The sequence below is a fragment of the Impatiens glandulifera genome, chromosome 6 (assembly GCF_907164915.1).
Source record: "Impatiens glandulifera chromosome 6, dImpGla2.1, whole genome shotgun sequence".
Classification (NCBI taxonomy): Eukaryota; Viridiplantae; Streptophyta; class Magnoliopsida; order Ericales; family Balsaminaceae; genus Impatiens; species Impatiens glandulifera.
The window spans coordinates 5,122,514-5,138,236 of NC_061867.1; the positions used below are offsets into that span (position 1 = coordinate 5,122,514).

Below are 15,723 nucleotides of genomic sequence, written 5' to 3' on the forward strand. Positions count from 1 at the left end.
TAGTGACTGATAACTGCCCCGAAACTCATATTTGATTCTAAGCATGCCAATTTGAAACCGCCCATAAAAATCAAACTGAATTGTCTCGTTTGGGATGGATTTCCCCCGAAACTGAACGGGGATGAGGCAGGGATGGTATTTGTGTCCCCTGCCCTGATCCGCCCCGATCTCACCCCGAGTATGCCCCGAACACTATAAAACACAATTAAATATATTAAATCACTAATATATTTATTTATTCACTCTATTTTATAAGAGGATTTCTTTATAATAATATAAAATAATATATTACAATATATATTATATTAAAAATTCTGTTTATATAATATTATTTTTTATTTTTTTAAATATTTTATTAACGGTGTCCTGCGGAAATTCCCGAAACTGAACAAAACTGAACGGGACAGGGATGATAAATGCATTCCCCGCTCCGAACTGCTCCATTACTATCCTTATAATTGATTCATACATTAAAACAACTCATTCATATATATATATATATATATATATATATATATATATATATATATATATATTATGCAATATTTGAAACATTCATATCATTCCTAAATCTCTTCTCTTTAATATTGAATTTAGAATTCTTTTTGTCTTTTTTCGTTCTTATTTCAATTTGACAAATTATTGGGAATGGGGATTAAATATGAAGTACCTATTGGGGGACGGGGTCGGGGTCGGGGTTGCCCTGCCATCCCTAGAATTATATTGCCTCCTAAATTTATTTATTTATCTAGTTATGGAGTGTGGTGTATACAAATGATGTTATAACTTCCCTCCCTTTGAGGAGTTAGTCTCAATTTTTGATTTGGAATTGCGGAGACAATAGATCAATGTAAGAAGAGAGTAAAAACTTGCAACTCGATTGAGATCAAAGCGATTCATGTCATGATAAAACCGTCGCAAATGGGATTTTACTTGAAGCTTATTTAAGCAAATACGAGAATTCTACACGGAGAAATAAGTATTTGTTAATTTTAGTCATATTCCATATTTTCTGATTTCACTGTTGTATTATTTGCCTTTGAATAGATGTTTGAAGTATGTCAGATGAGTTGTTTGGTTCTAGAAAAAGGGTAAATTAGATGAATTCCGTAAACCACTAAAAATGAAAAAGAATTAGTAGACAAATTTTGTGAATGGGGAATAAATGAATCAGTTGATTTTACTAGAAAAAAGCACCACTACTTTAGCTTTTTTAATCACTAAAGGCTTTAGAGATAACATATTTCAATTGACAGCCCTGGATTTGCTTTCTCTAAGGCCTAAGCCTTTGTCTTTGACCTACTCTTTTTTAAAAGAATACTTCTTCTTTGTAATAACTTAAAGAGGGATTCTTTCCACCATTAGAAATCATGAATTTTCTATGCTTCTTTTCTCACTTAGAAATGACAAGTGATGCACACAGGTTTGGCTAGCTAATCTCAATGGAATTTTGTCTTTTGAAGTCAATTGTTCCTCTTTATAAACTTTCACCAAAATATTGAGATTTGTAGGCCGAAAAGATATTCTACTTATAAATATTATGCAAATTAAGATTCTCTCTTCTTTTCAAAGAATTAAGACTTGTATTAATATGAATTATTGTGAAATACAATTTCAACTATTGCAATACAAGTTGTTTTTATGTGAAAATAGATTTATCTAAAACTTGGAATATGTTTCAAGAAAAAATTATAAGTAATTTTTCACAACTAATTGATTTTCATTAGACTGTGACTTAAATGTTACATGTGTTTCTTGATTAAATGTTCGACCTTTAACTTGTATGTTACCTGTGACTCACTAGAATTGAAAGTATTCATTTATATTTTTAGCTTTTATTTAGAATGTTACGACTTCAAAATCATTTTAGGCCTGTCTAGAATGATCTCTTAAACTCATGGTTTTTTCTCATTTTTTGGAATTTTTAATGAAATGACGCTAAGTCGTTTTTCCAAAAAAAAAAAAAAAACATTAGGATCGATTTGATAATGTCTTACAATCCAAGTATATCTGAGAAGCACGTTGAAGATCATATAAAGCAAATTGAAAAAAAAGAGGAATAAGAAAATGTACGCTGAAAAAGAAGCTTACAAATTTCGCAGTGACGTTAACTACGCTCGAAAGGGAGCGGAAAGAGGACCCTGCATAGAAGGTAACGAAGGTAACGTATAATCTCTTAGCTTTCCGATGTTCTAATTTCTCGAATTTAACATGATTTTGAGACACAAGTACTTTAGATCTTGATTGAATTTGATGTTTCTTCTTTCTCTTCTTGTTTTCTCTTTTGGAAAATTTATATGATAAATCATATCATAACTTAAACGAAATTGTTTTTTTAATGTGTTTTAACTCGTTGTTTTTGCGATTTTCGCAAAAAGATGGCTTAATGAAATTTATTTCACCTTTTCAAAAAACAAAATGTAAGTGATACCGGGATATTGACACTCACTCAGAATATTTTCCAAGCAGATACATCTTAATTATATCTTCCGGATAGATATATCATTTTGTTTATTTTAAATAATATTTTAGTAAATTAATGATTTTGGATGATTGCAATGTTATGCTTGCCAGTTTGTCAATTAAATTACGGTCAAATGTGACAAATAATTATTGACAGCTCAGAATTAATCATATTGGCCCATGTTAAGCCTCTCATTATACTTTTGAAGTCAAGTCTTAATGATCATTTCCAAATTAATTAATAACACAAATTATAAAGGTAGAAAAAGAGATTTTGATACTATATTATTAGCTTTACTACGAAATATATTAGTTTGTTTGTTATAACAATTTTTTAATATGTTAAAATATGTAGGCCCTTGTTCATTTTTGGATTATTTGATCAATAATTAGATATCTACTTTTTGAATTATTAAAAAAATTTAATTTAAGATTATTTGAGTAATTAAAATACATTAAGAATTTATATATAATGAAAAACATAACTTTTTTTAAAAAATAAAAGAAATTTTTTAATAGTTGATAATTTGAATGAAGTCATTTGATTGGATCGGATAATCCAAAACAAACCAGACTTGGATTAATTGATTATTAAAATTATAATATGTGTTTTAAGTTTGATTCATAGAAAGCCTTTTAAGATGAAGTGGGATTATAACGTGCTAAAATTTTAAAATAATTTTTTTATAAATTTTAGTTTTTTTAAATGTGTTCAAGATGATGAGAAAAATGAATAGATATTTGAATTGAACATAAATAATATATATCAAAATAAATCATTTCTCCACATGGAACAAAATAATTATAGCGGCACTTATATAAGACGCATAATACAACAATATCACTTATTTAGCGACGGTGTCTTATTTTAGCAATTAGTATGTATTTAGCGACATTTATCCTTTTAGCAGTTAATTTTAGTATTAGCGACACTTATTTACCATTTTGTATCAACTCCAATATTTATAACTAAGTTTACTATTTAACAGCTAGTTTAGTGATGCCTTCTATATTTTTAGTACTGTATATATATTATCTTTTATGACACTTTATTTCATATTAATTTAATGATAAATTAATAAAAAATATAAATACATACAACATTGAACATTTAATATCAGATAAATAGTTTTATAAATTTCAATAATAGACCATCATAAAAAGTAAATAATATAAAAAAAAGTTCTTTTTTTCTTAATATTTATTATAATAATTATTTATGAACAACGATAAAGAATGACATGAGAAAATAAAATAAAATAAGTCACAAAACATTAAATATGAAATGAATACAAACACATTATACAATAAGTTATTGAGCTCGTAAGTTTTCGAAAAGAACGATTAACTCTCTAACTGACTCCACCGACTTTTCGGAACGATTCTAAAAAAATGTCATAGTAATATCATTATCAATGATACGCATATGACAACTATTATCATTGAAGGTTCGCCAATTTCTCTCCAACTATATAATCCACCAGAAAATAATTAGATAGTAACCCAAACATATAGGCCTATCATATTAGTCGTCATAATCCAAACTTTTCAATAAGTATTTAAAGACTCGGGCATCACCCAATGAATCTCAATCATACTTTACAAAAAAAAACTCTCAATATTATCCACCCCTCGACAAATGCAAAAATAAGTAATTCGTCATTTTACCTCTTTATAACACATATGACAACGACTTACCATAATACCATTTTTTTTTTATCCACGTATCATCCAATAAAATCTTTCATTATAATCTTAGTTACAAACAATCAAAATTTTAGAAAACCAAATGATATATCAAAAAAAAATGAATACTCTGAAAAACAAGTATTATTAAGAGTAAGAGTTTGTAATCTCACAAAGAACGTACTCAGTTGAAGTTCGAGAATCATATTGGAAGAACGTGTTAACTTTCTCTAAAGAATAAACTTTGATTTCAAAAAATGAGAAACAAAGTGTGTAATTTGTCGTCTAATATACGTTTTATAAGTTTAGAATTTGATATGGAACTAATACATAATATTATCACTTGTTTTTTTTTCAAATTAAATATATATTGATCCACATACCTAAAAAGGTATGTGTCAGCAAACCTAAGGACAAACACATAAGTTCTAAGCATACAACTCTTGGTGTAATTGAAATGGTGTAAGCTACAAGTGCTTCAATAATAAACTATATAAGAGATAACGTCCATGCATTAGAAAAATCAAAAGAAATACATTTAAATAGCACTACAAATACTAAACACAATTTGTACGGATGATCATACAAGCACTAAAACAATAGGAAACCACTAACTGTTTTATTTATTTATTTAAAACTTTTGTACATTACAAATTAAAGAATGAGATGAAATTCAATTCCGATCCTAATTTTAAAAAAACGAACTTATAATTGTGAACCATATGATGTATTCTTTTAAGTAGAAACTCTCATCAAATTCACACTACCATAACCACCCCATGTGTTAAGTTGAACTTAAAACCTAATTTCTCAAGTTCTAAATTGTTTTCACATGAGTTACTTTAGATGGGTTAAACTCAAATTTACTTAGCATTGAGTTACTTAGTATTATGGACTCGTAGACACCTAAAGCTCGTTCATCAACGAAAGTAATAAAATATATTTATTTTATCTTTATTAAATTTAAATATAAAATAATATTTTAGTAATTAAAATGCATGAACCTGGATACATGATTTTTGTACTCAGAAATGAGGAATGAAAAAGAAAATAAATTAAGGTGTTTGGTTGATGGGTTTGATTCCACCATATAATTAATTAGTCATTTTTATATAATTAATTTTAAATATTATATATTAATAATAAAATTATAATAAATTAATTAAAATATAAGAATAATAATTATATATAAAAAAAGTTATTTAAAAAACATTAAAAAATAAAATATTTTAATAAAAATTGTTATTAAAAAAATTATACCATGTTATAATATATGTTAGTAAGTAAAATGTTATATTTATAACCTAAATATGTTTTGATCCAATATTTAGTATATAAAAAAATATAGTAAAAAATAAAATTAAAATATTAATAAACTTCAGTCTTCTATGCTTTCGATATATAAAAATGTACATGGTACAAATTCTATACTGAAAAGTTTTAACTTACCAATAAAAGAAAAGACATCACGATTAATCAAAGAATAAAAAAGTAAATAAATTTTGAATTACAAAATAATAATAATAATTTCTCTCTAATAAATTCAAACAATAATTTATTTCTATCAATCATATTGATTCTCATTCGCCGCATTTATCCACTCTATTCATATTCATAATCACTTATTTAAACAAGCGCCCTAATTAAAAACTCAAATAACTTATTTTTACCCAACAAAGTTTTTTATAGATAAAATCCTAAAAAAAACCTTGAAAAAAAAATCAAGATCATACATGCTTCTAGTTAAAGATGCAACAGTTATGTACAAACAAAATATCCCAATTTATATTGACTAACATTGTCATTTAAATATTTTTTTATAAAAAAAACATTGTCATTTTCCTTCCTATAGCACAAAATGATATACATTGGACGAAAAATATGCTACTCGTGCTTAGAACATCTAAACATTCGATATTTTTTAAACGATGGGTTCAGCTTCTCCTATGGAGTGCGACTAATCCCCGTGGGTTAAGTGAATGGCTCGCAAACACACTTAACCATTTAATTAGGCGCAGAACTTGTCGTTTGATGGGCTCGAACTCAGGACCTTAGGGAGACCGGAGATATCTACCTCTTATTGCCGTTAGGCTAGAAGAGGGGATAAAAAAATAGAACAACGGATTATGTATATAGCCCGCAAACACACTTAACCATTTAACAAAGCGCAGAATTTGCCGCATGACGGGCTCGAACCTAGGAACTTAGGGTTATTATTCACCTTTTATTGTCACTAGGCTAGAAGAGATGATAAAATGGGACAACATATTAAATATGTAACCCGCAAACATACTTAATCATCCGTCTGACGGGCTCGAACCTAGAAATTTAGGGTTAACCAAATCTAAATGGTGTCCTCGAATTCTAAAGAGTTCATTTCTGTTTTTAAGTCATTTTACACAACCATACAACTTAACATTTGTTTTTTCTCAAGAGGGAATAACTTTTTATAATTTCATTATTCCACAATAAAACAACTAGCAAGTTTTGTGGAAATTAACCGCGCTTATGATCATTGCCGACATAGTCCAATTATTACAAATATTTACCTGGTTCATACATATATATTATAAATATTTAACCCAAAAAGCTTTAGATGATCCCACTTGTTCCAAAATGTATGATTGCATTGTGTGAAATCAAGTGTATAATGGGGGGGGGTTGTTTTGGTGTCGCATGATCCATTTGATGAGTAGAATATGTAACTTTTTATTTTCTTCATGTAGAACAATATTCATGATCAGTGGCATGCTGCTCATTTCCCACCTCTTGTTGTTGGCTCAATTTGGCTCTTTCCTCCATGACAATTGACAAGCCATGCATCCTATATAATTCCCTAGCTAGCTAGTGCCACTATATAAGGATCTCAGAACAAATAAATTATAGCATATTAGGATACAAGGTGACTACAATGAGGATGACAACAATGAAAATGAAATGGAAATTAACTATTACCATTGTCGTAAAGGCATAACATTCGTCGTGTCTTGACAAAAGAAATCTCTTTGTTAATGATTTCTATTGACGACTTCATATTGGACCAACAATTATTCGCATTTCCCATGGAGATTGATGGAGAAGAAGTTTTTGTTTTTTTATTAACTATTTTCAATGTTAATGCGAAGGTGACTTGTAATGTGTGGAAATACCCAAAAATGGATACATTTTAAAATAACATCAAGAATATCACAAACACTTGTACGATCAATTCAGATAGTAAAAACAAAACTCAAAACTCCGAAGAACAAGAAAAGCAAGGTGTATTCATTTTCACTGTAAGTCGTCTACCGACACTTTTTCAGATGTAGTTAACGTTGTTATAAATTTTGTATGTTTCATTTTTCTCCCGCGAATTGCTCAAGAAAAGGTTGTCAGGCAGAAGTTTACATTTTGCTCTTGGTCGTCTTTTCATAACGTAATTAATGTAGAAAGTAACACAACTCTACATTAGAGTTTCACATTTTGAAACCAAGAGAAATTATTTTTAATAATTATCAAAATTATCTCTTATATCTTTGATCATCTCAATCAATCTACCACTATTAATTTCTCATTCTTTACAAATTGTCCAATTTGTTTGAGAATTAGGATACTTTCAAGCAACATTTTAGATCAATGCACATTTGATGATATCTTTCCTTTTTACTTGGAAATTTCTAACATGAACTTCATGAAGACTGGTTCGTTCCATCCAATTTTCATAGATCATAGATACAAAGGCAATTTCCACATTGGGAGCCACCCTCGAAAAGGCTAGTTCTTGTAAAAATGCATCGCTCCAAATGTGAACTTAAATTTTCCAAAAAAAGATATCGAACCAATTTTGAACATGTAACAATAACATATTAATTTATTTACAAACTCATATTATTAATAAAAAAAATCCTATGGTATTATCAAATAGGCAAGAATTGGACTATTTAATTAGTTGACTTATAGTAAATGAATAGAAAAGTTAAGTGCGATAATAAATGTAACTATGTTTGTTCCAAGAATAAAATCAATAGTGAATGTGTCCTCATTAAAAAAAACATAACAAAATGAAGTGTCTTTATCTCATATTGGAAAAAAAAAACAATAATTTGAGATGTCTTATAACTGTCAACACTTGGTATGTTGATAAGAATCTTATTTTTACTCACGAAAGAGAATAATTTTCTGCTATTTGTTTTTCTTGACTATGAATTTAATCAAACCACAAGGATATAAGGCAAATTAAAAGAAGGGAAATGTATTCATTAGAAGACATAAATTACCATGAATTCCAAATGCAATCAATGCAAATACTATTGATTGAATTAAGAATTAGTCTTTAATTACTTTATTTTCCTAGGCTGAGAAGGATTTATTAGTCAATTAATTGGATATATTCAATTGAAAAGACAAGTTTATTTTTTTCCCTTGAGTTTCTCTAGTCTAATCCAAACATTTCTATTCCCCATTAAAGTTTCTAAAATAATCATCTTTCCATTGCATGAATTTGAAGTTCCGGGTCGAACTTCTACTTCTTAGTAGTTTCATGAATTGATTGTCTTTGTTGTGATTGTATATCGTACTATAACTTTTCCGATGATAATAATTATCTTTTGAAAACGATTGATGAAAAATTATATTATAAAATGATAGTCGATTAAGCAAAAACGAAAAAAGCATAATAATTGTGAGAAAAATTAAACAAATAAATAAAAATTAATGTGAGCGACAATCATCCAAACGAGAAATGAGATTCCCACCGAATCTATCGGTTTTTCCAGATCGAACATCATCTAATGTCAAGATGATAGCATTTTGAAGAATCTGCAACAGCGATTGAAGTTGTTGAATGTTCTATAATTCCTTTCCAACCAAATTATCCACTAGAAAATAATATAGATATAGCCTCATAGTCATATTATTATACCCGCAAATATAGCCGTCTCAATCCATGTTTCCCAACACATATCAATGGTTTCCGACAACCATTGGATATATATCCGTTGACAATCATTCAAGTTCATGGAATATTTTGATAACCAATAGATTTAGGGTTTAGGATTTAGGATAAATTGTTTTTCAATATCCGAGACAACAACCTACGGTAGAACTGTTCAAAAGGAAGAGTGAATTCATCTTACTAGTTTTTTATTCATTTGCATCACTAAATTTATTGTGGATACAATATTTTCAGAAAAAGTTCATACAAAATGTCTACTTATTTTTTTAAATGATCCATATATATATATATATATATAATGAAAAATAAGAGAATTGGAATCAAATAAAAAGCTGGGTATACTAATTAACTATATCACTAAAATATTTTACTCAAAAGAAAGAAAAAAAGTGAGAACCCACTACTTATTAGTATGTGTATGTATGTGTAATCTTGAGTGTTTATAAATTGGGTGCTTTGTCCACTTCACTTTAAAAACCCAAGTTAAAATCAACTGTCTTAACTTCTCTCTTCTTCACTCTCACTTCCAAAATCAATGGCCCTTCTTCATAATAGTACATCTCCAAAACCAGAAGAAACAGACACTGCCATGGCAGAATTACCAAAAGCTTCTTCAGACAACAATTTCCCTCAATCCCTTCTTCAACTCTCTTTATTCCCAATCCTACTCAAGGTTACATAAAAATCAATTCTTTAAACTACCCATTTCAATTCTTAATTCTTATAATCTCTAATTAATGTTTTTGATTTCAGTTTGAAGAAGTAGTTTACAAAGTGAAATTAGACAAGACAAAAGGGGTTTGTTATGGAACTAACGCAGGAACAAGTTCAGACAAGACAATATTAAATGGTCTTAGTGGTATGGTTTGTCCAGGTGAGTTACTTGCAATGCTTGGTCCATCAGGAAGTGGAAAAACTACTCTTTTAACTGCCCTAGGCGGCCGACTTACCGGAAAATTATCCGGCAAGATAACATACAACGGTCTTCCTTTCTCTGGAGCAATCAAACGCCGGACAGGGTTTGTGGCGCAGTACGATGTTCTTTACCCACATCTGACGGTTTTCGAGACACTGTTTTTTACTGCACTATTGAGGCTACCCAATACATTAACTGATGATGAGAAAGTCCAGCATGTGGAAAAGGTTAGTATTTTATTATTTAAAATCATTATTTAGTATTATCTATATGGTTTTAAATTTTAATATACCCATTTAGAAAACACACTTTTTTCTTTAAATTTATAAAACATGAAATTTACTATTTTTTTTATCTTAAACCCTAGTCCAAACTGAAAAAGTGATTGTATATGGTATTTATAAATATTAATTTAAATATAATTCAAATCTGAATCTAACTAGGAATCAAATCTTAATCTTGTTATTAATCAAATTTTAATTTAACTAACTCAATTGATGTTTTGGAATTAATTTTTTTATTGCAAAACCATCATCGTCGAATTTCCTTATTTAAATTAAAACGATTTTAGTTAGAATCAAATTATATGGTATCTTAGGAATAAGTTTAAAAAATATACATTTTTTTTTAATAAAAAAGAGGTGTCAAATTCTATTTGTATTTGTCTTTTTAAGAGTTGGTTTAATGTTGGTTATTTGAGAGTTTTAATTAATAATTTTGTTTGATTAAAAAATATGTTATTTGAGTTTTTAATTGATTGAATTATTATAGGGTTGTTTAATTTAAAATTTAAACTTTATTAAAGTAAAGCGAGAATATTTTAATATTTTGATTAATAAATTATGTGATTTAATAGTTTAAAAGATATATAGGATAGGATAGTGGAGTTTTGAGTAAACATTTATAATAATAAAAAAAACTTAATTAAACTAGTTCTAATAAACAAAGAAAATGAAAGAATTTTTTTAATTTATGTAAAATTATTATTAACCCTAATAATTATTTTCATGTCTTAATAAAGGTTATTGGCGAATTAGGCTTGGGAAAGTGTCGAAACAGTATGATAGGGGGGCCATTATTTAGGGGAATATCAGGTGGTGAAAAGAAAAGGGTAAGTATAGGTCAAGAGATGCTTATTAACCCAAGCCTATTACTTCTAGACGAACCCACATCAGGTTTAGACTCAACAACAGCCATGAGGATTATGACCACGGTTAAACGGCTAGCGAGTAGCGGTCGCACGGTTGTGACCACCATTCACCAGCCGTCGAGTCGCCTTTACCATATGTTTAATAAGGTTGTGCTACTTTCAGAAGGTTCTCCTATTTATTATGGTCCAGCATCAACTGCTCTGGAATATTTCTCATCCATTGGATTCTCAACTTCTATTACTGTCAATCCTGCTGATCTTTTGCTTGATCTTGCTAATGGTAATTAATTACTAACCTTAAATTCTTATTAGCATTTCTTTGATTATTGTCTTTAATCCTTTACCTTTTTATGTCATAGGTACAATATTCCTAATTTTATTTCATTTTTGATCAAATGATACTTAAAAACTATATATATTAATGTTAGTTAGCTTGTTTGATGTAGGTTATACAAAGAATTTTTGGGATTTTGTAAAAAATACTTTTTTTTGATGAAAGAGTGGGTTATTTGGGTTTTTAATTGATTGAGTTATTATAATACATTTTTTGTATTTAAATTTTATAAGAATAAAATCATGGTATTTAGTATTTTTAATTAGTGAAATGAATGGTTTGATAATTAGAAGAAAAAAAATCTAAAGAAGACTCATAAAAAAAATTAGATTGTTTTCCACATAAGGTAGAAGAATGTATTATTATTGTTTGGTTTGAAGTATAAGAAATTATATAATTAGTCATTTATCTTTGTTAATTTTATGTTTATCATTTGGGTAGTTTAGACTGTTTTACTTTCGAATTCTCTTTCACGATGTTACGATTGTGTGACTAGTGAAATGGTTTTCGGTTTGAAACAAAAAAAAAAGAAGTTAAAGTCATGATACAAACTTTGTTTTCTTTCCTTTTTGGTATTACCTTATTAATAATGTAAAAGTTGTGAACCGCGTTTGCAGGAATTGAGCCAAGTGACTCAAAGATTGCAATAGATCTAGGCGATAGCTCGGAGCAAGAGAAGAAGGCGGTTCAAGATGTCCTCATTTCATCATATGACAAGAATATCTCCACCATATTGAAAGTTGAACTATGTTCTTCAGATGTTAACAACTTTACCTATGGAAAAGATGCAACTACAAGTAATTAAGCATCTTTGAACCCTTTTACAATAATCTAGTTTCTCGCCTTTTCGTGGGAAATTTATATTGTGAAAACGATATTTTCAGGGAATAAAGTGAATGTGGAACAATGGTGTACAAGTTGGGGGTATCAATTTAAGGTGTTGTTGATGAGGGGACTTCGAGAGAGAAGATACGAAGCCTTTAATCGGCTTCGTATCTTTCAGGTGACAAGTGTTGCTATACTTGGTGGACTATTATGGTGGCAGACCCCAATATCACATATTGAAGATCAGGTGAGAATAATTTTAATAAATTTGAACATGGAAATATCCTTATAATATGCCGATAAGGGAATCAATAGTTTAAAAAATTTAGTGCTAAATGAAATTGAGTGTAGTGTACATTAGGGAAAGCATTGAAATAAAGATATATATAGATAAGAGAGAGAACTAGTTGTCCCCTTTTATTGGCTACTTTTGACATTTCATTTTCAAAAAAACACCACTATGAGACATTTCCTCTCATCCAGATATCAATAAGGCTAAATGATCGGTTTTAACAACTTCTTCCACTAAAAATATTGAACAAATTTGGATCGGAATCTGAATCTGATTGAGAAATCGAGTTAAACTAAATTTGTATAGACCTTATTTTCATATGCATTATCGTCTAATTTAGGTTATATAAATAAGGTCGGTCTTAACCTTTGGACGGCTCGAGAACTAGAATATGAAAATTAAAAAACTTATAATTTTCCATTTGTACATAAAATCACAAAAATATATGTTTGATTGAGAATTTGTGACAATATTTTTTTGGTAGTCAACTAACAAAAATGACTTTGACCAAACATATAATTTGGCCCTCAAACTTCTTTTGCATTCTTAAAAACCTTCAAACTTCGAGAGCTTTGGATTATGCCCATGAACTTGTTAATTTAATGGTTAACAACTTGTTTTTACATTTCTTTGCTATAATTTCTAGTAACCCTTTTCGAGGGTCCTCAAATTAGGTCTTAACGACATTTTATCGTTCTTTTTTTTTCACAACGTAATTTATTCACTCTCGAGTAGACTATTATGACAATGTATTGTCATAAAATCATATATTTTAATTTCAAAATGTTACTCAATTGAAACTTCTAATATTAATGTTTTTTTCTTTTGTAGATTGCCATGCTTTTCTTCTTCTCCGTCTTTTGGGGCTTCTACCCTCTATACAACGCGGTCTTCACCTTCCCCCAAGAACGAAGCATGTTAATCAAAGAACGATCATCGGGAATGTACCGACTATCATCCTATTTCCTAGCCAAGACCGTCGGAGACCTCCCACTCGAGCTAGCCCTTCCAACCGCCTTCACGTTCATTCTCTACTGGATGGGAGGCCTCAAACCAAGCCCTCTCACATTTGCTCTTTCCCTCCTCATCGTCCTCTATAGTGTCCTCGTGTCTCAAAGCCTTGGCTTAGCCTTTGGAGCCATCCTAATGGACGTTAAGAAAGCAACAACACTCGGTTCCGTGACAACGTTGGTCTTTCTCATCGCGGGCGGTTACTATGTCCGACAAATACCTCCTTTCATCGTTTGGTTGAAATATCTGAGTTACAGTTACTACTGTTATAAGCTACTTCTCGGTGTTCAATATAGTGAGGACGAGGTTTACGAGTGCTCGAAAGGGGAATATTGTCGAGTTGCGGATTTTCCAGCAGTGAGCTCGGTTGGGTTGAGCCATATGTGGTTGGATGTTGCGGTTATGGCCCTTATGCTTATTGGTTATAGATTTCTTGCTTATCTTGCATTAAATAGGGTAAGGTGATTTAAAAATATGTTTTTGAGGGAAATAGAGATTTTGTGAGATGATAAAAGGTCTGATTTCAGGTAATTTCTGATTCTCCAAAAAGAGGAATAACAGAATCAAAATGTAGATTAATTTAGATGTCAATAAGGCATATCATGTTTTCATCTCCCACTTTGATAATAGAGTGAGTTTTTTTTTTTTTTTATTAATGCAACTTTTTTTTGGTAACCATGATTTTAAATAAGTCATATTTGTCATGTTTAGCAATAATTTTTTTTGTAATGTTTATCGATAAATATTATATATGAAATTAAGCAATGGAAATCTCATAATAAAATGAACAAAAATACAATCACATTAGAAAATAATGTATGACCAAATGAGACAAAAAGAACTCCCTTCAATTTTATTTTTTTGATAACTTTTTAGGAGAATATTAATATGATTGTGACGAAATATAATTTATAAAATTCGGTTACTGCCAACTTATATAACCAACCATACAATGCACCAGGGCGGACTTACATTAGGGCTAAGGTGTCAAATATATATATTTTTGTTTAACGTAGAAATTTGACATTACTTTATAATTTTCTATTTTTCAATCTATTTTACTATCATGAAAAATTTACTTAGTTTTTTTCTTTCATTTTTTCAATCTCATACTAACTATAACTTTTAGATTTGTCCTTGCGATGCACAACACAACAATAGTTTGAGAACATCAATCAATTAGGCAAAAACTTCTTAGTTAAAACAAATACATGCAATCCCTCGATTCTACAACGTCTCTTCCTAAATGTGAACCAAATCTCATCAATGCAGCTATGAACCAATTTTGGGCAAGAGGTTGAGGATGATAAGAAAATAACATTTTCAAATAATGTGAATTGAGCGAGAGGGTGGCATGTGCATTGAAGGGAAACTCCTTTCATAAAAAGTCTTGCTTCAATTTGGTAGAGCCAATAATTAAAGATCCATTAGTATTGTTCAAAATCTTCTTTTAGAGCGTAAAATGAACATTGATATAAAAGATAAAATTGTACCAACTAAACTCGATAAAGAGATGTAGACACTCCACAACACATCCATGGAAATTAAGTCTCATGGTGACTTTAGTTCATTTGAGAATCTTAATTTGGAGTAATGATTTCATATTCTCTTAGACTTTTAGATACTTCTATTTTCCCTTTATTTTAACTTTATTTTTTATAATAAATGATGAGGAAGGATAAACTCAACGAAAAAATTAACGAGAGCAAGTCCACGAATCCGATGTGGTCTGTCAGGTTGTCCCCACGTCCTAAAAACACTCATTTTGGGTTTCGAAACGGTCATTTTGGGACAATTTGTTTTTCCGAAATGCCCATTTCGGGACCCAAAATGAGCGTTTTGAGACATTTTTAAGATTTCCTCCCTCATACCTATATGGCATGTTAGTGATGCCATATTGATTCGTTGTTTTCACTTATTTTTTTCCGTTGAGTTTATCATTTTTCATAAATGATTTATAATTATAAATTATAATAGCTTCAACTTTCTCATATTTCTCATAGTTAATATTGTTTTTGCTCTAACATGGAATTAACCCAAAAAAAAAAATCAATTCTACGAAGAAAAGAAATTTTATAACAATCTCAATACATATTTCTTTTCATCCATCAAT

The 15,723-nt window shown here is 29.3% G+C and overlaps 1 protein-coding gene across 1 annotated transcript; it reads left to right on the top strand.

The window, feature by feature from the left end:
* Window positions 1–9,543: 9,543 nt before the first annotated feature.
* Window positions 9,544–14,256, top strand: LOC124942722 (ABC transporter G family member 14-like). The gene is made up of 6 exons (XM_047483274.1): window positions 9,544–9,755; window positions 9,836–10,225; window positions 11,020–11,428; window positions 12,100–12,279; window positions 12,367–12,554; window positions 13,431–14,256. The coding sequence occupies exons 1-6, from the start codon at window positions 9,618–9,620 to the stop codon at window positions 14,073–14,075; spliced, it is 1,950 nt and encodes a 649-aa protein (XP_047339230.1). The 5' UTR covers window positions 9,544–9,617; the 3' UTR covers window positions 14,076–14,256.
* Window positions 14,257–15,723: the final 1,467 nt, after the last annotated feature.

Excerpts from the sequence above, each read along its gene's own strand:
- LOC124942722 (XM_047483274.1), top strand. The coding sequence starts at position 9,618 with ATGGCCCTTCTTCATAATAGTACATCTCCAAAACCAGAAGAAACAGAC. Across the intron at positions 9,756-9,835 it reads TATTCCCAATCCTACTCAAG|TTTGAAGAAGTAGTTTACAA; the intron begins GTTACATAAAAA and ends TTTTGATTTCAG. Across the intron at positions 10,226-11,019 it reads AAGTCCAGCATGTGGAAAAG|GTTATTGGCGAATTAGGCTT; the intron begins GTTAGTATTTTA and ends GTCTTAATAAAG.